Genomic DNA, 22719 nt, shown 5'->3' on the forward strand with positions numbered 1-22719 from the left:
GTTTTTCAGTTCTAACATCTCTACAGGATTCTTTATTTCTTCCCTCTCTCTGCTGAGACTTCCTGTTTCTTCATTTTTTTCAAGCATGTTGGTAATTACTCATTGAAGCATTTTCATTGTGACTGCTCTGAAGTCATTGACAGATAATCCTGACAGCTTTGTCATCTCACTACCTACATTAGTTTATTTTTTTTTCCATTTTTTGGTGTTTTTTGGTTCTTGGTGTGACAACATCTTCATATTATGCTATTATAGTTTATGCTTTATTTAAATGTTCTAATTGTTTCTCTGACAGTCTTCCAACAGGGGCAGGGGCCACTGCTGCCTCATTACTGCCAGATGGAAATACAAGTCCAGGGTCTCCACTGGGCCTCCATTGACACTGACATGGGGTTATTTTCATTTCTGCTGGTTGTTGATGAGAGTCCTACTTTTCTCTGAGCCTCCCCTGACATACCCTAAGCATAGAGAGGGGAGAGTGCCTCTCATGCAAGAGGGTTGGAAGTTGGGTCTCTCCGCACGGTCTTCACAGTGGGAGCCACTCATTACTATCCAGTAGGGATACATACAAGTCCTGGTTGTCTTCTGTGACAACTGCCTTGGGGGTGTTGGGGAGCCTTGTTATGGCCTTGCAAGGGCTAGAGTCTAGGTTCCCCCTGAGCCTTTGCTGATGTGGAGGGGACAGGCCCAGGTTGTTCTTGATTGGTTGCAGTAGAGACATTATTGGGCTTCCCTGGTGGCTCAGAAGGTAAAGAATCCACCTGCAGTGTGGGTGACCTGGGTTCAGTTCCTGATTTGGGAAGATCCCCTGGAGGAGGGTATGGCAACCTGCTCCAGTATTCTTGCCTGAAGAATCCCTATGGACAGAGGAGCTTGGCGGGCTGCAGTCCATGGGGTTGCAAAGAGTCGGACATGACTGACTAAGAACAGTCACAGAGACATTATCATTTGCTGAGCTGCCCCCTTTCCTGTCCTTTTGGCTACAGAGAGCAGACTTTTGTCAGACCTTTTTTGTCTATGCCTGTTGGCATTTCCAGTTTGCCTGCTGCTGCTAAGTCGCTTCAGTCATGTCCGACTCTGCGTGACCCCATAGACGGCAGCCCACCAGGCTCCCCTGTCCCTGGGATTCTCCAGGCAAGAACACTGGAGTGGGTTGCCATTTCCTTCTCCAATTCATGAAAGTGACGTCGCTCAGTCATGTCCAACTCTCAGCGACACGGACTGCAGCCCACCAGGCTCCTGTGTCCATGGGATTTTCCAGGCAAGAATACTGGAGTGGGGTGTCACTGCCTTTTCCATCAGTTCTAAATCAGGAAAATCCAGGAACTTGTTTCATGTCATTTCTTACATCCCTTGCTTGTCTGCTTTTTCTTATTTTTCAGTATTGTCTTATATTTGTTTTATACACAATTTCCAGGATTTTTGGTTTTACCCAGTGAAAAAAATAGGAAAAATTAATGATGTCTTACTCCCCAGAAGTAGAAGTCTTGTTTGAACTTTTAAATAATACACTTAATTTAAAAATGATATTCCACCCTCTCACCACAAATAACTCAATTTGGGAGATCGTACTGAAGTTTAATCTACATGACTCAGCATTCTCCCCTGGGTTATGTAGAGTCAGCAGTCCAGTATCCATTTTCATGGCAAAGTAATGGCAGAGTGGTGGCCAGTCAAATCAGAGATGTTATTGATGATAAGACGCATCAATGTTTCATTTAGTTTTCAGAATGAGAAAATTACTGTGAATAAATTAATTTGCCATCCATACAGTAAGATGCATGCTGATTTTTCAAAGGTCAAAATATGGCAAGAGTGTGCTTCTTGGAACAGAATCAGTATAGTAGTTAGGTGGAAAGACTTGCAGAGTGAAGTGCAAACAATGATGTATTAATGTTCAAACATATTTTACCTATTTACCCTGTTCAGTTTAACAAGTGGATGTTGGTCAACTTTATAAAAGCAAGCATTCCTTTTCTGAGAATGTTGACAAGACCCTTTAAACCCCAATCTGGTGGGTCTGTCTTTCTTGCAGAGATAAAGCTGCCTGCTTTGCTATTCAGAAGGGATTACAGGCATCACGTAGTGACATTAAGCTGTTTAACCATAATGATATGGACGACCTGGAGCGACTACTAAAAGAACAAGAGATTGAAGATCAAAAGGTATGATTCTTTTGAAGAAAATTATACAGTTCTTTAGTACTTTCTAACTAGCTAAATTATAAATGAAATGGTAATTTGTCATGAAAACTTGCCCGTGGATCACATTTGGGTATTAAATAAAGGTGTTCTTGCTTATTAAATGTACCTCAGGTTAGAAAGCCAAGTCTGATAGTAATTGCCTCATCATTGTCATCATTATATGTGGCAAATTTGGAAGAAGGGTATCTAGGCAGCTTTCTAAAAAGAGAAAAAGAAAAACAGCATGCACTTTGGAGATGGAGGAATATATATACTCAACTCTACAGAAATAACACCAGAATTCATTACAGTGTTAACAGGATATACCTAGTGAATTCAAAATAGACTTATTCATATCAGAATAAATCATGTATCAGTCCACTGAAGAAAACAGTGGCAGCATATCTTCATTTATGAATTTATGAGACTCTTCTGACCCCAGCCTCATCCCAGAGCTCTGAGCGACTGCTTCCTATGGGAAGCAACTGCCTCAAGCATGGTTTCCTTCCCTCCTGCAGCCTGTTTACACTTCTCAGTTCAGTTCAGTTCAGTTCAGCCACTCAGTCGTGTCCGACTCTTTGAGATCCCATGAATTGCAGCACACCAGGCCTCCCTGTCCATCACCAACTCCGAGAGTTCACTCAGAGTTGCGTCCATCAAGTCAGTGATGCCATCCAGTCATCTCATCCTCGGTCGTCCCCTTCTCCTGCCCCCAATCCCTCCCAGCATCAAAGTCTTCTCCAATAAGCACCTGCATAGTTCCTTGGGGCAGGGAGGGAATTGGTGGAGTGGAACTTGCTCCTTGTTGTTCTGATAAAGGGGGAAATAGAGGAAACGTGTTCAAAGCATCACCGTTAGAATTAGCATTTATTTGCCCCGACAGCAGGGATAGAAAAGGTAGTTCTGGTCTGTGGTTCTGCAGCAGGAACCACTGTATGTAGATGTACTAGTAACTTGGTCACCAGATCCTTGGTTTGAAACACCACTTTCAGGTGGACTTTTCCACTGTGACTCATCCATTGCTAGAGTAACTGATAAAGATGTTCATCACATTCTTAATTTTGTGTTAATTCCCATTTTTCTAGATACTTGTTTTATTTCTTTTGGATTCAGTTGTCTTTGTTTAGGTGATAGCCTAGGAGCAGCACTGCATGATCATACACATTCCTGTGATGAATATGCGTAGACTCCGCTCTTCTGCGGTAGATGTGCTATAAGCTGTGTTGGGTAATTACACAATTGAGAAATCTATAGATGTTAGGGAACGCCTTAAAATTGAGACCATACCACCTATGAATTCTTTCTACAAATTGTAAAATGATGCCCCTTATTATGATTCAGTAATAGAATGCTACCGTATTGAAGAACACTGCCATAGGAAGTATGACCAATGGACTGGTCTGCTGTAGAGTTATTTTGCCAGGTTAACATTGTACAAATTTGGAAGACAACATATTCAAGTTTTGTCTGTATGTATTTTATAAGATTTACAATCTGTGGAAATTTTTTAAAGTGAATAACCAGGAATTATCTTAAAATTTATTTCCTTTTTATAGTTTTTACCTTTTTATTAATTCATACCATATTTTCCTGCCAAGAGTAAGCGTTCTAAATTACTTTACATTTTGATTTTTAGAAATAAGTCTTTTAAAATTTTATTTTCATATTTAAAATTTTACATATTTTCTACTTAGATGCTTGTTTTTACTTTGAAAGTGAGTTAAAATATTGCCATCTAGTCTGGATTTGGATCAAACTTTTTTTGTCAAAAATGTCCCAACTATTGGGGTTTATACCTTTTTTCATTCCTTTTCTTCTAGAGTTCTTGTATCCCATATTAATCCTTCTTTAAGAAAAAAAAAGACAGTAGATTAAAAACAGCAGTTCACAGAAATACAAACAACTGAGCAAATAAAACTTAGTCTCACCTCACTAACAATTACAGAAATGAAGGTAAAAGTTTTTGCCTGTCCAATTAGGGAAAACTTTTATGGTAGTAATCAGTGCCACACTGATGTATGTGATAATACAAAGGGTCCTCCTATAGCTCTGATAAGAGTTTCAGTTGTGACAGCCTTTCTAGAGGATAAATGGGTGCATATATTTTAGGATTCTTATAAATACCCATATCCTCTGGAGTTCTGTCTTTAGAAGATAAGCCAATCAGAAATGGTGTCAAAGATCAACCAATATTCACAATGTGAATTGGAAAAACCAAATGAGGGAAACAACTAAATCCAATACTGTGGGAATAATTAATTAATCTGTGGTAAAGCTATAAGGTGAAGTAGTAAATCTCCATTAAAATCATGGTTTAAATAATATTAAATAGTGTAAAAATGTTCACAAATAATATTTTTAAAACTCACATCCTAAAACTATTGCAGCAAAATCCTGATTTAAACAAAGTAAGTTAATCAGTGTGTGGTGTGATAAGCTCATTTGTTAAATTCTTTTTGGTACTTTTCCATTTCCCAAGAATATTATAGGAATAAAATATTCCTTCATTGATTATTTTAAGATCATAAGAAAGATACTTCATTCTTGAAAGGCAAGGAGAAGCAGGATGCCCCCATGTCCTCACCTGTGACCTCCCAGGAGACCCACAGCCTCCAGGTTTGAGTTAATGGCGGAGTGAAGATGACCAAGAAAACTCAGTGATGTAAACTTTTGCGTACTTCAGTAGACACTTTTTTGAGCATTACAGCTGTGGACTCCACAATATATCTTAAAAAACAGCTCTGCTATTTGAATTTCTAGTTGTTCATTAGAAGCTTGGAAGCAAGACACCTTGGAGTAGAAAGGTGATGGCACACTCTGTGAAATTGTCTAAGTGCAGTATACCTGAAACATCACAGATTCAGCAGTGGGAGTGGTTTATTAGTGACTTGATGTCAGTGGGGTGTGGAAAGGCATGTGTTATTTGACTAAGTCCCTCCACTACACCACCTTTGAACATCACTGGATGAAGCCATAGTCAGTGTCCTGGCCCCTGTCATGACATAAAACATCCACTTCTCCCCCAGAAGATTCCCTTGGGTCCCTTCCCAGTCATTCTGGGCTTGGAGGGTTGTGGTTTTGTTTTAATATTCTCAGATTCTTAAGTTTATATTTCTGGGTGAGGCCTCCTCATTGGCTATGTGACCTGAAAACATACCTGGGAGAAGAAAGCACTGTTTTTCATCTCATCGTAACAGGATCTCAAACCTTAAACTTGAAATTAATTTAGTCTATTTATTTATTTATCTTGGTGAATACATCTTGTAGGGTGAAAGTGCTCGAAAGCACCTAACAGATTTCTGTATTTGGAGTTACTAAAGTTTAAAACGTCTGTTTTTTTCTTTTAAAGAATCCTCGCAAGGCTCGTGTAACTAGACGTTTCATTATAGTTGAAGGATTGTATATGAATACTGGAACTGTTTGCCCTCTTCCAGAATTGGTGAGCAACTGTGTTTATTAATTATTTGAGAATTCAGACTATTTGGCAGTTATACCTTTTGTTTATGACCACTTTTAATGTATAACATCTACACTGCTTTGCTTAATAGGTATCATAAGCACATTCTGATCATATTAGGGAAGTAGATTTACATAAATGCCAACCATGACTTTTAAAGAGTAATCACGACTGAGTTTTTTTAAAATCAGCTTTATTGAAGTGTAATGGATATGTAATAAAATACACTTATTTTAAGTGTGTGATTTGATGTGTTCTGACAGGTGTACACTGCTGTATCACCAGCACCGCACATGATATAGAACATTGCTGTCACTCCAGAGGATCCCTCAGGATTATTTCTTAAATGATTAATGATGTTGAGCCTCTTTTCTTGTGTTGGCTACTTGTTGATCTTTGGAGAAATGTCTGTAGAAGCTGTTTGCCCAGTTTTAAATTGGATTGTCTTTTTTGTTAAGTTCTTTATGTATTCTGGATACTAAACCCTTATCAGATAAAGTGATTTGCAAGTATTTTCTCTCATTTTGTAGATTGTCTTTCCATTTCTTTGATGGTGGCCTATAATGCACAAAGGTCTTTAATTTTGGCACAGTCCAATTTATCTAACTTTTTGTTCTTACTTGCCTTTGCATATTCTGTGAGAGAGGGGTTCAACTTCATTCTTTTGGATGTGGTTATCTGTTTGTCCCTCTACCATTATTTTCCCATTGAATGGTCTTGGCACCCCTGTCAAAATCATCTGACTATAAATATATGGGTTCCTTTCTGGACTCTCAGTTCTATTCCATTTGTCTATCTAGCCTTATGTGAGCACCATGCTTAATTGCTTAATTCGTGTAGCTTTGTGGTAAGCTTTGAAATCAAGACATGTAAGTTCTCCATTTTTGTTCTTTTTCAAGATTCTTTTGGTTATTTGGGGTACCTTGAGATTTCATTTAAATGTTAAAATCAGCTTTTCCATTTCTGTAAAAAATGTCATTGAGATTTTTTAATAGGGGTTGTAATGAATATTTAGATTGCTCTGGGAAGTATTATGATCTTAATGATAGTAAGTCTTTTCATTGATGAACGAGAAATGTGTTTCCATTTATTTTTATTTTCTTCAATTTCTTTCATTACTGTTTGTGGTTTTTACTGTAGGGTCTTATCTCTCCTTGGTTAAATGTATCCCTAAGTATTTTATTCTTTTTGATGCTGTTATTGATGGGATTATTTTCTTAATTTCCTTTTTGAATTGTTCATTGCTAGTTAAAGAAATACTGCTGACTGTTGTGTATTGGTCTTGTACAACTTTTGCTGAACTTATTAGCTGAAATAATATTTTTGTGGATCTTATTCTATATTTAAAATTATGTCATCTGTGGACAGAGATAGTTTTACTTCTTCCTTTCCAATCTAGTTGTCTTCCTTTTCTTGCCTTAATGCTCTAGCTAGAACTTCAGTACAGTGTTGACTATAAGTGGCAGGAGTATGTATCCTTGTCTCATTCCTAATCTTTAAGGGGATGCTTTCAGGCCATCACCATTGAGTAGATTTTAGCTGTGGGTTTTCTGTAAATGCCCTTAATCAAGTTGAGGAAATTCCTCCTTTTTCCAATTTGTTGAGTGCTTTTCTCATACGAGATTTGGGTTTTGTCAGATGCTTTTCCTGCATCAGTTAAGTTAATCATGTAGTTCTCCTTCAATTTATTAGTATGGTCTGTTACACTGATTATCCTGTAGTAAACCACTATTGCATTTGACCATTCAAGTCTGAATCTGTGAGTCCATCAATTGAATAAGGATTTACAATTAAGAGTTTCATACCTTATTTAAAAATTTTTCCCTGTTTATTGAGGAAATCTAGATACATCCTAAATGTTAATAAAAGAGATGATTTCTTATCCTCTCCTTCCTTTTGTGTCAAAGCCTGATAGGATAATGTGGGAGAAAGAGTGAGCCACAGGATACTAGAACCATATATTACAGAAATACATTAATAAAGCAGTGTTCATGGGCAGATATACAGCCAATGGAAAAAATATAAAGTGTAGGAACAGTAAGTATTGAGTATGTAAAATTATAGGATACAAATTAGGGTTTGACAAAGGGATTCCTGTTTTGTTACACTTGTCTGTTTGTGTACCAGTACTGTAATATTATTAAATATTTTCTAAAACATAGTTTTTAGAAACTGTTTCATTTGATAATATCTCCTATTAATGGATAGGACACAGAGTCAGTGTTGAAAAAATATAATTCTCCCCAAATCGGTTTGTTCATTGTTAATGAAAAGTTGTCTAAAAGCCCAGTGGGAATCTCCTCTCAATTTGATATTGATTAGGGAGAAGGCAATGGCACCCCACTCCAGCACTCTTGCGTGGAAAATCCCATGGATGCAGGAGCCTGGCGGGCTGCAGTCCATGGGGTCGCTGAGGGTCGGACACGACTGAGCGACCTCACTTTCACTTTTCACTTTCATGCATTGGAGAAGGACATGGCAACCCAGTCCAGTGTTCTTGCTTGGAGAATCCCAGGGAAGCCTGGTGGGCTGCCGTCTATGGGGTCGCACAGAGTCAGACATGACCGAAGCGACTTAGCAGCAGCAGCAGCAGCAGCATGATTATGGTTAAAAAAGAAATTATCAGAGACTCATGATACGAGAGTCTTATATGTTTTTATGCATTAGTTCTATAGTCTCAGTGGGAAAAGTCTTAGTAATTAAAATTTGATAATTAAAAGTATGATTGTCACACAAGGGACGATTACTTGAGTTGTAGAAGGATTTATGATCCAACTTCTCATGTCACATATATAAAAATTTAGTGGTTGATAATCACTATATTTTAATTCAGCTGTAAAACTCATCACATACATATTGTAAAGGGGTAAATCAACTAGACATCAGAAGGAGAAAAAAAGAAACTGTACGCTTGTGCGTTTCCCAAGGTATACACCCAAAAATTTATGAGATAAGTAGAAGAACGTATAGATAAACATGCATCTAAACCTTTGATGGGAAAGGACTTTCCTACAAGCCAGAAAGCAAAGAGGAAGGAAAAAAAAGATTAAAAAACCATACTAATGAAAACTTTTTCTGCATTAAAAAAATGAATCTAAATTGAAACACAGTGCCTCCGAGGGAAGAATGTATACATTTCCCTAGGAATTTTTATGCATAATTAGACCAATATTTGACATATATTACATGTTTGTACTTAAAAGGTCTAAACAGTTCCTTTTTTAAAAATTGGCATTGTGCTGTCTGTTTTATTTGAGTTAAATTGAATCATTTTAGAGCATCCAGATTTTGTTATTTTTGTTATTTATGGCAATTCTGATCAATGAAGAGTGTGTGTGTGTGTTAGTCTCTGAGTCATTTGCAACCTCATGAACTGTAGCTCTCCAGGCTCCTCTGTCTATGGAATACTCTAGGCAAGAATACTGGAGTGGGTTGCCATTGCCTTCTACAGGGAATCTTCCCAACCCAGGAATTGAACCCAGTCTCCTGCATCACAGGCAGATTCTTTACTGTCTGAGCACCAGGAAAGCCTGTGGGTATATTTACTTATGTTCTGTTAACACGCTGCCAATACTGAATTATCAAATACTAAACTTTTGCTCCTAGGACAAATACAGAGTTAGTTTTCTGCAAGCCTCTCGTCACAACATTTTCATCCATTGCTCAATACATAACCTTGTTTTATATGTGTTTGTGTTAAAAGACACCTTATTTCATATATATCGTTGATTTATTCACATTGAACTTATGGCCAGCAGTACTATAACTCTGGCCTGAATGATGCTTTTGTAAGACACATTTTTTTCCATAAGGCACATGATAGCCTTCTTGCACTTAGGAACACTAGACAAGACTTCAGCACTGTGCTAGGGATCCATTTTAAATAACAAAATCACCAACAAAAAGCACAAAATGTGAAAAATGTGGCAGTAAACAGGACGTGAAGAGGACACTTATTCATAGTATGAGTTGAAGCAGTAGCCTGTTAGCTCAGCTGAAGTGTGTTCCAGGTGACTCACAGTTTTCACCACTCTGCAAGTGTGCCTTAAGTATTAATTTGGGGTCACAAATTTTAGCAAATGGGCAGTTTCACAAATATGAATCCACCAATACTGAGGATCAACTGTACATTTTTTTCCTCTCCTTTTTATTTTAGGTTTAATTTTGTTCTTAACCATATGTTCTATTCACTGCTACTTATCAGTATTTTAAAATTGTGTTTATTTACCACATAGGTTAAGTTAAAATATAAATATAAAGCAAGAATCTTTCTGGAGGAAAGCCTTTCATTTGGAGTCCTGGGAGAGCATGGCCGAGGAGTCACGGAACATTTTGGAATCAATGTAAGCTCTCCTTTTTTGGAACATTCCCTCATATAGTAACCGTGCAGTTCCATCCTGCTGGGCAGGTTTCGTGGATACAAGACAGTACTCCTCGTCAGTGTGCACGGGCAGCACTTCACTGAGTCCGTGGAGGATGGCTCGGCCACACCAGAGGCCCCATCTTCCCTCAAAATCTACGAACGCAGAGTGGCTAATCATAGAGTTGTGTTCTGTTTACAAGGTAGCATTTGATCCCAGCTTTCAGTATCTCTTCTCTAGAAACAGTTAAATTTACCTTCTTTTTTTCCTTAAAATCAGTAAGAATTCCTCAAGTTGTCCTTAGAAAATATTTATTATTGCAGTGAAAAGATGTTCTTTCTAATATTTAAAATTGTATATTCTGTGTAATATATATAGGGATGATTTTTATATGTACAATATCAGAAACACTTACCAACGTGGCATTCACAGAAAAACCCCACAAGGTCCCAGACAACTGGAGTATGTCCTTTTGCTGAAGGAAAATAAGCTTCAGTTAGCCCCACCCTTGGTGGTGTGAGCCCCTAGATCTTCAGGAAGGAGGAGCAGCATGGGCCCATCTGCACAACCAGTCACCACTCACCGCTGCATAGCCTGCCCTCACCCACCGCTGTGTACTCTGTCCTCGCTCACCGCTGCTGTAGTCTGTCTTCATTCACCTCTGCCATAGCCTGTCCTTGCCCTCCACTGTGTGGTCAAGTTTAAAAAGCTTTTCTCCAAATCTTGTGTATAAAAATTTTCACAACTTGTGTTAAAAAGTTGAACTTATGAAACAAAATCACCTTCAATTATATTTACATCCCTCTACCCATACAGAACTAGAGAAAAGTGTGAAGCAGAATGACTATCACAGAAAGTTGCCTGAAGCATGCTCCCCAGAGACAGACTGACATTTGGCAACTAAATGCCCTTAAGAATTTAAGAAAAATGGAAATGTAATTCAAGTAAAATTCACACCAGAGCACCTTTTAAGACATGAAGATTTTGAGGAAGATAAAAGCACCATCTAATTTCACTGTTCTGGTTTTCTGACTGCTTTTAGCAGTTGTCTCAGAGATACTATTTGTAAGAGCTTGAGTAAAAGTACAGAATGTATGGACTTTATTTGGATCCTGATTCATACAAATATTCTTGAAAACAAGGTTTGTGAAACAGAGATATTTGAACCCTCAATGTTTGACATTAAGAAATTTTGATAATGTTTTTGAAAGAGTGCATGTCTTTTAGAAATGCTCACTGAAATATTTATGGATGAAAACAAGTTAAGTCCGAAATTTGCTCCAAAGAAATGAAGAGGGCAGTAAGGGGCTGTTCATAGAACAGAATTGTCCATAAGTTGATAATTATTGAATCTGGTGGTAATTCTGTAATACTTTGATATATGTTTGGAATTTTTCATAAGGAAAGGATGAAGAAGAATAAGAGGGTGCAGGTTTCCTTGCTGGATCTGTGGAACACTTAAAATAACACCATATGTGATCTGACCAGTTACTATGGCCACCAGTGAGTAACTACTGAATGGCTGGTATACACAGGCTGGAACTTGGTGCTGGGGGATGGAGCAGAACGTGAGGACCCAAGGAGTGCTGAGCAGTTGAAAAGGTGGTGGGTATTCAGGAGCCCACTGGGCACATTAGGTTTATCCACTGCCCAAATTGATTCATTTGTTCAAAGAACCTATTGCCTTCATGTTTGAATAAATTGATTTTGTTTTTGGAAAGGTGGAAAAGATGAATGTAGTACACATTCCAAAAATGCTCAAAAGATTCCTTTTTGTTTCTCTCAAGTACCTTCTATGGAGAAGGCCAGCTGAGACCACTGTTTGAGCAAGGAATGATCCGATCTTGTGCCTCTGAATATGTTTAGTATCAAACAGCTTTAGATTTCATCTTTTATCTCTGTGAATAAATTGTCAATGCATAACAAAACAGTATATAAAATGAGACACTTTCAGATGTGGGTTGTGAAGCAACAGTCCTTTTAACAATTGATTTTGTATGACTTAACCTTTATTTTCATAGAGGTGGTTTGAATCCAGATGTTGACATCATCACTGCTGAAATTTTGTCTCTAAGCTTGACGTTGACCTTTTTTATTTTTTCCCTTTTCTTTAAATTGAGAAGTAACTCCCACTTCCCTCTTTTCTGGCAGATTGATGATATTGATCTCATCAGTGCCAACATGGAGAATTCACTTGCTTCTATTGGGGGTTTCTGCTGTGGCAGGTCTTTCGTAATTGACCATCAGGTGGGTTCTTTTTAAAAACAAAGAGCAAAGCCTGAAACTTACTGCTCCATTTCAGTCACCCAAACATGTAAATGTTTTTGCAAATTTTCATTCTTAGTTTATCATACAGTTTTTATTTAGAAATAGATTTCTTAAAGAATCACTCAAAATATCTACATTTAGAAATTGTTTCCCTTTTAAAAAAAAGGTTTTGTTTTGTTACATGATAACATCTGTGCATGCCTGGGTTTTACCACCTTAGCAGTTGTACACAATATTTGGTAGGTGGTACGGAGATTTAGTGCCCTTAGGTTTTTTAGCCTCTCTGTCCCCCCAACCCCCCACCCCCAACCAAATGTATGCTTTGTGACTTGTTTGTTTCTGTTTCTTTTCAGCGGCTTTCTGGCCAGGGATACTGCTTTTCAGCTTCCTTACCGCCCCTGTTAGCTGCTGCTGCAATTGAGGCTCTCAACATCATGGAAGAGAATCCAGGTATAACCTTTAATCCCAGGAAATCAAAGATACCACAGGTTATGTTAGCCATGCTCCTGGTTTGCTTTCTGAGAAATTGGCTGGAGGGAATTATTTCTTAGACAAAGCTCTGGCTCAGAGTTAGATTATCTGGCAACCCATGGGAAGAATGGTGGTGAAGAAGTTGTCACTGCCCCAGGGCTTTGGTATAGAGTTTCTCTCATTTCTGAAGATGAAGCCAGAGCCACAGCAGAGCTGGCTCCTTTGGTGGGCAAAGATGCTAGAAACAGGAGGGTTACCTCTGGGCCAGCCACCGTTTAGTTTATTTATTTATTTATTTTTTGAGAAATTTGCTGAAGTATGCTAATTTTTGGTACAAATAATTTTATAGCTATTGTCTGATTTTCCCCTGCAGCCTTTGAACCATGAGTTGGTACCAAAGTCAAACTGGTTTACCAGCCATTAAAGCTTGCTTAATGGGCAGGTGACTCAATTTAAAATGTGAGTCTAGGTTGTGATAACGTCTGCTCACCAAGGGCTAAAACACAAATGCAAGAGCAGGCCTAGGTTTTGTAAAGTTTAACTTTTCTAAATTTATAAAGTTTCAGCATTGATTTTTTTACTTCAGAGAATCAGTAAAAGTGAACATTTCTCTGTGCATATTCATATGCTTGCTTGTCAGGTAGCCCGCCACTCTCATCTCCTCAGATATTTCAGCTTGTGAAATTTCCTTAAAAGAAAGAAAAGTATCAAGAAAGAGATCATAAACATTACACCTTGTCTGTGTTTTCCTAAATTCTTTAGGGTCCAGAAATCAGATTTGTACCCTTTTATTCTTAGCTAGATAATTTATAGAATCTTGGTAAGAAAAAGAGCCATTGACCTGTTGTTGAAAACCTCCTGGATTTTGCTGAAAGTGAAGTGAGAAGGTGCCAGCTAGTATGTGCCAGAGATGAAAGTTGGGGGTCTTCAGAGGAGTTACTAGCTGTCTGTGTGTTATTAGTAGGCAGAAGGATTTGCAGCGTTTGAAATTGATGAACTGGGGACCTCCTTGGTGGTCCAGTGGTTAAGACTCTGCGCTGCTACTGCAGGGGCATGATTTCGATCCCTGGTTGGGGAATTAAGATCCTGCATGCTACATGGCATGGCCAAAACTAAAATTAATTAATTAAAATAAATTGATGAACTGGGTCTTTAAAAACATTTTTAGATTAGCAATACCAAATTTTCTAAATGTACTATCAAATGTATTTGTTTCATTCAGGTATTTTTGCAGTGTTGAAGGAAAAGTGCAAACGAATTCATAAAGCTTTACAAGGGTGAGTTTTATATCTTTTCAACCAACTTGAAGTTTATCTTCATCACATTCAAACAACTCATGAAAATTTTTGAATGTCACTTCTATGGTTTTGAGTGAATTTAATGGGCTGGGTCAGTTTGACTAAATTGCAACCAAGAAACCAAAAACACAGTTCATTCAAATTTCTCTTTGTGTGAATCCAGAATATCCATTTTGCAATTGTTTAAAGAATCATAGCTTTGTTTTTCTAAAAATGATAACAAGCTTGTTAGTAAAATAATTACAGCAGTACAAAAGATAAAGATGAAAAATAACAAAAAAACAGAACATTTGACCACCAGAAATAACTGATAAACATTGGAGAATCTCTGCACATCGTAGGGATCAGTTCAGTTCAGTTGCTCAGTCTTGTCCGACTCTTTGCGACCCCATGAATTTCAGCACGCCAGGCCTCCCTGTCCATCACCAACTCCCGGAGTTCACTCAGACTCACTTCCATCGAGTCGGTGATGCCATCCAGCCATCTCATCCTCTGTCGTCCCCTTTTCCTCCTGCCCCCAGTCCCTCCCAGCATCAGAGTCTTTTCCAGTGAGTCAACTCTTCACATGAGGTGGCCAAACTACTAGAGTTTCAGCTTTAACATCATTCCTTCCAAAGAACACCTAGGACTGATCTCCTTTAGAATGGACTGGTTGGATCTCCATGCAGTCCATGGGACTCCCAAGAGTTTTCAAACACCACAGTTCAAAAACATCAATTCTTCGGCGCTCAGCTTTCTTCACAGTCCAGCTCCCACATCCATACATGACCACTGGAAAAACCAAAGCCTTGACTAGACGGACCTTTGTTGGGGAAGTAATGTCTCTACTTTTTAATATGCTCTCTTGGTTGGTCATAACTTTTCTTCCAAGGAGTGAAAGTGAAGTCAGTCAGTCGAGTCCGACTCTTTGCGACCCCGTGGACTGTAGCCCACCAGGCTCCTCCATCCATGGGATTCTCCAGACAAGAATACTGGAGTGGGTTGCCATTTCCTTCTCCAGGGGATCTTCCTGACCCAGGGATTTTACCCAGGTCTCCCACATAGCAGGCAGAGGCTTTAACCTCTCAGCCACCAGGGAAGCCCTTTTAAGGAGTAAGCGTCTTTTAATTTCATGGCTGCAGTCACCATCTGCAGTGATTTTGGAGCCCCCCCAAAATAAAGTCTGACACTGTTTCCACTGTTTCCCCATCTATTTGCCATGAAGTGATGGGACCAGATGCCATGATCTTCGTTTTCTGAATGTTGAGCTTTAAGCCAACTTTTTCACTCTCCTCTTTCACTTTCATCAAGAGGTTTTTTAGTTCCTTTTCACTTTCTGCCATAAGGGTGGTGTCATCTGCATATCTGAGGTGATTGATATTTCTCCAGCAGTCTTGATTCCAGCTTGTGTTTCTTCCAGTCCAGCATTTCTCATGATGTACTCTGCGTATAAGTTAAATAAGCAGGGTGACAATATATCAACCTTGACGTACTCCTTTTCCTATTTGGAACCAGTCTGTTGTTCCATGTCCAGTAAAACCAGCTTGAACATCAGGAAGTTCACAGTTCATGTATTGCTAAAGCCTGGCTTGGAGAATTTTGAGCATTACTTTACTAGCGTGTGAGATGAGTGCATTGTGCGGTAGTTTGAACATTCTTTGGCATTGCCTTTCTTTGGTATTGGAATGAAAACTGACTTTTTCCAGTCCTGTGGCCACTGCTGAGTTTTCCAAACTTGCTGGTGTATTGAGCGTAGCACTTTCACAGCATCATCTTTCAGGATTTGAAATAGCTCCACTGGAATTCCATCACCTCCACTAGCTTTGTTCATAGTGATGCTTTCTAGGGCCCACTTGACTTCACATTCCAGGATGTCTGGCTCTAGGTGTGTGATCACACTATGGTGATTATCTTGGTCTTGAAGATCTTTTTTGTACAGTTCTTCTGTGTATTCTTGCCACCTCTTCTTAATATCTTCTGCTTATTAGGTCCATATCATTTCTGTCCTTTATCGAGCCCATTTTTGCATGAAATGTTCCCTTGGTATCTCTAATTTTCCTGAAGAGATCTCTAGTCTTTCTCATTCTGTTGTTTTCCTCTCTTTGTTTGCATCGATTGCTGAAGAAGGCTTTCTTATCTCTTCTTGCAATTCTTTGGAACTCTGCATTCAGATGCTTCTTTCCTTTTCTCCTTTGCTTTTCGCTTCTCTTCTTTTCACAGCTATATGTAAGTTCTCCCCAGACACAGTTTTGCTTTTTTGCATTTCTTTTCCATGGGGATGGTCTTGATCCCTGTCTCTGTACAGTGTCATGAACCTCCGTGCATACTTCATCAGGCACTCTATCTATCAGATCTAGGCCCTTAAATCTATTTCTCACTTCCACTGTATAATCATAAGGGATTTGATTTACATCAGACCTGAATGGTCTAGTGGTTTTCCCTACTTTCTTCAATTTAAGTCTGAATTTGGAAATGAGTTCATGATCTGAGCCACAGTCAGCTCTTGTCTTGTTTTTTCTGACTGTAAAGAGCTTCTCCATCTTTGGCTGCAAAGAATATAATCAGATTTCGGTGTTGACCGTCTGGTGATGTCCATGTATAGTGTCTTCTCTTGTGTTGTTGGAAGAGGGTGTTTGCTATGACCAGTGTGTTTTCTTGGCAAAATTCTATTAGGCTTTGCCCTGCTTCATTCCATAATCCAAGGCCAAATTTGCCTGTTATTCCAGGTGTTTCTTGACTTCCTACTTCTGCATTCCAGTCCCTTACAATGAAAAGGACATCTTTTTTGGGTGTTAGTTCTAAAAGGTCTTGTAGGTCTTCATAGAACCGTTCAACTTCAGCTTCTTCAGCATTACTGGTTGGGGCATAGACTTGGATTACCGTGATATTGAATGGTTTGCCTTGGAAATGAACAGAGATCATTCTGTCGTTTTTGAGATTGCATCCAAGTATTGCATTTCAGACTCTTGTTGACCATGATGGCTACTCCATTTCTTCTGAGGGATTCCTGCCCGCAGTAGTAGATACAATGGTCATCTGAGTTATATTCACCCATTCCAGTCTACTTTAGTTCGCTGCTTCCTAGAATGTTGACGTTCACTTTTGCCATCTCCGTCTGACCACTTCCAGTTTGCCTTGATTCATGGACCTAACATTCCAGGTTCCTATGCAATATTGCTCTTTATAGCATCAGACCTCACTTCTATCTCCAGTCACATCCACAACTGGGTATTGTTTTTGCTTTGGCTCCATCCCTTCGTTCTTTCTAGAGTTATTTCTCCACTAATCTCCAGTAGCATATTGGGCACCTACCGACCTGGGGAGTTCCTCTTTTGGTATCCTATCATTTTGCCTTTTCATACTGTTCATGGGGTTCTCAAGGCAAGAATACTGAAGTGGTTTGCCATTCCCTTCTCCAGTGGACCACATTCTGTCAGACCTTTCCATCATGACCCGCCCATCTCGGGTGGCCCCACAGGGCATGGCTTAGTTTCATTGAGTTAGACAAGTCTGTGGTTCTAGTGTGATTAGATTGACTAGTTTTCTGTGATTATGGTTTCAGTGTGTCTGCCCTCTGATGCCCTTTTGCAACACCTACCATCTTACTTGGGTTTCTCTTATCTTGGATGTGGGATATCTCTTCACAGCTGCTCAAGCAAAGCACAGCCGCTGCTCCTTACCTTGGACGAAGGGTATCTCCTCATAGCTGCCCCTCCTGGCCTTGAACCTGGAGTAGCTCCTCTGGGCTCTCCTGTGCCTGCGCAGCCACCGCTTCTTGAATGTAGGGATAGAAGGATGTAATTAGATGATGGTGGATTCATACTGTCCATGTTACTTTTTAGAAAATACTGTTTTATTTTAAATTACTTAAAGAAACTAGTGAAAGTGAAGTGAACCTTATGTGTATTGTTTATTTTGTTTATATTAACTATACAAGAGTAGTTCTTTAAAATGCCTTGAGAATTGAGGGGGAAAAAATTGAGGCTGGTGACATCATCAGGCTCTTATAGAAAATTATGTCACCTTTCCTGTGGTGTTTCTTTTTGCCTTTCCCAGGTGAAACCTGCCTTCTCAATCATGGAAGTCCTATCCCTGTTCCCAGATATGGAATCTAGAAACTTTTATAGATGAAAAAGACAGTTGATAAATAAGCAGGTCACAGATGTTCCAGATAATATAAGGGCAGAAATAATTAAAGTCTGATCTGACTTTATGATCATAGCAGAAGTTCTTGCATGATTTATGGTAGAGAGATATTGTTATTGTTCCCACTTACATTGGTTTATGAAATGTTAATAAACCTGCTCAGCCCAGCACCTTGGAGTCACTGTCAATTCATGAACACATGCCTCAGATGCCCTTTATTCTGTCTTGCAATGTTTGTATGTTTAAGTCCAATCCTCCATTTTTCCCAGCTCTTTCACACTTCTCCTCTCTAAAATCCCTTGCCCTCTGTCTCACTCCACCCACTTTTAGCTGACAGCCTTGGCTCATGCGTTCCCTTGGGAACTCCTTCATTTTCCCTCACAAACTTGTACACCTGCAGGTATCCAAGCCAGTCTTCCCTCGTGTTACAGCCAGAGAGGTGTTCCTCCATCCACCATAGCTCTTCTATCTTAAAACCGAGTGCCTTTGATTGTCTCCTCTCCTTTCTCTGCCAGAGAAGGCAATGGCACCCCACTCCAGTACTCTTGCCTGGAAAATCCTATGGACGGAGGAACCTGGTGGGCTGCAGTCCATGGGGTTGGCTAAGAGTCGGACACAACTAAGCGACTTCACTTTCACTTCTCGCTTTCATGCATTGGAGAAGGAAATGGCAACCCACTCCAGTGTTCTTGCCTGGAGAATCCCAGGGACAGGGGAGCCTGGTGGGCTGCCATCTATGGGGTCGCACAGAGTCGGACATGACTGAAGCAACGCAGCAGCAGCAGCAGCAGCAGCAGCAGCAGCAGCAGCCCTGTCTTGACTTAAATTTTTCTTTCCCATGACCCCACACTCTCTTCTAGCAACTAGCTCATTGCTCTGCTTCTCTGTGTAGTTCGTCTTTTTTCCCATTGTTTAGCCTTCTCCACATCCTCACCTCTCATGTAAACTTCAAACTACTGAAACCCACCTCCAGTCCTGCACTTTACCCAGCATGTGCCTGTCACTAACAGGGATGACTGTATTTATTGATGTTAAAACGTCCTTGTATTCCTGAGTAAACCCCTACTTGATTATAGTATATTTTTCTGCACTGTTAAAAGTTTGAATTTTTATATCCATACTTGTGATTTAAATGGGCCTACAATATTTGGTTCCAACAGCCTTACATAACCTAGGAATCAGTGTTGTGGTAGCTTCAAATGATTGATAGTTTTTCCACTGTCTTGCTTATGGAGCTACTGTGTAAGACCAGGCTTGATGATTTATTTCTTCAGAGTTGAGCAAGACTCCTCTGTCAGACTCTCTGGAGTTGGGGCCTTTGGTTTGAGCATATAGTCTATGATTATCTTTCCTGTGTATGTATTATTTCCTATTTTTATTTTCTGTTTCTAGTCATTTTCCTTTTATGATACTTTCTCCAGGATTTTTGCCCAGCACATTTTTTAAGTTTGATTTTGTTTTCTTTGATTAATCTTTTTTTTTCCTTATTTTTCTACCTTCCTTGTTTCACTGAATTTTTATTTTATTCTTTTTTTTAGCTTTTTACATTTAGCTTATTGGTTTTTATTATTTTCCAGGAAATATCTTAAAGATAAACATTTTCAAAGAGTATTTCCAACATTCAGTTCTAAGAAATTTTTTTAATCTCTTCTAAATGCCAAAGAATGCTCAAAGTACCGCACAATTGCACTCATCTCACACGCTAGTAAAGTAATGCTCAAAATTCTCCAAGCCAGGCTTCAAAAATATGTGAACCATGAACTTCCAGATGTTGAAGCTGGTTTTAGAAAAGGCAGAGGAACCAGAGAGCAAATTGCCAACATCCACTGGATCATGGAAAAAGCAAGAGAGTTCCAGAAAAAACATCTATTTCTGCTTTATTGACTATGCCTTTGACTGTGTGGATCACAATAAACTGTGGGAAATTCTGAAAGAAATGGGAATACTAGACCACCTGAACTGCCTCTTGAGAAACCTATATGCATGTCAGGAAGCAACAGTTAGAAATGGGCATGGAACAACAGACTGGTTCCAAATAGGAAAAGGAGTACGTCAAGGCTGTATACTGTCACCCTGCTTATTTAACTTCTACGCAGAGTACATCATGAGAAACGCTGGGCTGGAAGAAGCACAAGCTGGAATCAAGATTGCCGGGAGAAATATCAATCACCTCAGATATGCAGATGACACCACCCTTATGGCAGAAAGTGAAAAGGAACTAAAAAACCTCTTGATGAAAGTGAAAGAGGAGAGTAAAAAAGTTGGCTTAAAGCTCAACATTCAGAAAACGAAGATCATGGCATCTGGTCCCATCACTTCATGGGAAATAGATGGGGAAACAGTGGAAACAGTGTCAGACTTTATTTTTTTGGGCTCCAAAATCACTGCAGATGGCGACTGCAGCCATGAAATGAAAAGACGCTTACTCCTTGGAAGAAAAGTTATGATCAACCTAGATAGCACGTTGAAAAGCAGAGACATTACTTGCCAACAGAGGTCCATCTAGTCAAGGCTGTGGTTTTTCCAGTGGTCATGTATGGATGTGAGAGTTGGAATGTGAAGAAGGCTGAGCGCTGAAGAATTGATCCTTTTAAACTGTGTTGTTGGAGAAGACTCTTGAGAGTCCCTTGGACTGCAAGGAGATCCAACCAGTCCATTCTGAAGGAGATCAACCCTGGGATTTCTTTGGAGGGAATGATGCTGAAGCTGAAACTCCAATACTTTGGCCCCTCATGTGAAGAGTTGACTCATTGGAAAAGACTCTGATGCTGGGAGGGATTGGGGGCAGGAGGAAAAGGGGATGACAGAGGATGAGATGGCTGGATGGCCGACTCGATGGACGTGAGTGTGAGTGAACTCTGGTAGTTGTTGATGGACATGGAGGCCTGGCATGCTGCGATTCATGGGTTTGCAAAGAGTCGGACACAACTGGGCAACTGAACTGAACTGAACTGAATCAGAAATTTGCTTCTGTCCTCTCTGAGGCTGCATTTGGGAGAGGAAGTCAATGGCCTATGCTAGTTTGAATCCTTGCTGGAATCTTGAAGTCCTTAAATTCTGACAGTTATTCATGCCCAGTGCTCTCCCCACAGTAAGCACATGATCGAGCCTGTGTCTGAATTATTGATTGTTCTGTCCCTGGGACTTAGATCAATGCTTAGGATTTCGATTTGGTAAAGAAATATGGTTGATAATAAGGTCTCCAAAATTTTTAAGTATAATATGCTCTGAAACACAGCTTCTGAGTTTCTGAACTCAAGTTATAACTCTCTCCGTTGGTTTTAGTTAAACTTTAATGCATCAGTATCCAGGCAGCCAGAAAGAGGGCATTTTTGTTTCATTCCCCTCCCACCAGCTTGCTCCACCCAACATGTGAAATGAGCCCATTTGATCAAATAATAAGCTTAATTGGGCTTTTAGGTGCCTCCTTGTTAACAAGGAAAACCCAGGCCATTTTATTCATAGGAAATGCTGTTTGAAAAGTAATATTTTCAGTTCTCTCTGAGAGTATATGACCTAAAATAATTGATACTTCTTTGTATACAGTTTAACACATTCAAAATTCACCTAGGAGATGGGTTTTGAAAGCATATTACTTAGTTTCTACATTAGTAGAACAACTGATCTATAAGGTTTCCCAGTATTCTAGAAGTCTAGAATCTAAGGTTCCATTCAAATCTGCAGCCTGGTTTATTGAGAGATCCTAGCATCATGTATTATATGTAAAGAAAGTAGACGTAAATTAATGGTGTTCAGGGGTGGCTTGAAAGGCAGGTGATCTTAGCCTCCCCACCTCACATGCTATTTGGCACAGGTAGTCATTCAGGAAAAGCGTGGTGAGTCCTAAAGATATTTGAGGAATTGAATATGCTACCAAGTGTTTTTTGTATTCATTTTAGTCTAAGGGAAAAGCAAATCTTTCCAAGTAAAGCACACTAAATGAAAGCAATCTAAAATGTTTAGCCCAGTTTCAAATAGACATCTATTATGGTTTCTGTCCCTCGAGATAGGTCAAAAATCATACCATTCCTGACTAAGTAGTATGGCCTGCGGTTCTCATAACATCTATAATAATCATTTGAAAATACAGACTTTCACCCCTAAAGAAATCTCTTTTTCTCCTTGAGAAAGAACAGGTTTCTGTGCTGTTAATCCTAAGAAAAAAGAAAAGAATTGTAATTCAAGTGAAACATGCACACAAGAGGGCAGCTTTACAAGCTGAACATTGCTGGTGGTCAAAATATAAAATTTCAGTGTCAGAAGTCATTCCTGTAATTTATGAAAAACAAGATACAAACTAAAGATTTAGAAAATAAGGAAGCAACATTATTGACTATAATAAGTTGTCCATGAAGAAGACAAAATAATAGAAAATGAAGGTGCTTTCCTAGAGTGGGTGATGAGGGAGGCCCTCGGGAGTGACAGTGGGCCGGGACCAGGCATGTCTGGCACCAGCAGGAGGACCTGAGAGAACAGACGAGGAGAGGAAGCAGCAAGACCAAGAGGCCCACGACCCGCGTGGGACCTGTGAGGGCCCCACTGCGGCAGGGCGGTCC

At 39.4% G+C, this 22719-nt stretch overlaps 1 protein-coding gene across 2 annotated transcripts in view; it reads left to right on the top strand.

The window, feature by feature from the left end:
• The window catches only part of SPTLC1 (serine palmitoyltransferase long chain base subunit 1), a 65473-nt gene that overhangs the window by 37003 nt on the left and 5751 nt on the right, over nt 1-22719 (top strand). Inside the window, exons 7-12 of one of the 2 annotated variants that reach the window (XM_052644972.1) lie at nt 2036-2165; nt 5533-5622; nt 9876-9983; nt 12153-12248; nt 12623-12719; nt 13963-14017. In XM_052644972.1, the coding sequence (XP_052500932.1) occupies nt 2036-2165; nt 5533-5622; nt 9876-9983; nt 12153-12248; nt 12623-12719; nt 13963-14017 (576 nt within the window). The remainder of the gene's footprint in view (nt 1-2035; nt 2166-5532; nt 5623-9875; nt 9984-12152; nt 12249-12622; nt 12720-13962; nt 14018-22719) is intronic. The other variant, XM_052644973.1, reaches the window with a different exon arrangement.

The sequence above is a fragment of the Budorcas taxicolor genome, chromosome 8, assembly GCF_023091745.1.
Source record: "Budorcas taxicolor isolate Tak-1 chromosome 8, Takin1.1, whole genome shotgun sequence".
Lineage (NCBI taxonomy): Eukaryota > Metazoa > Chordata > Mammalia > Artiodactyla > Bovidae > Budorcas > Budorcas taxicolor.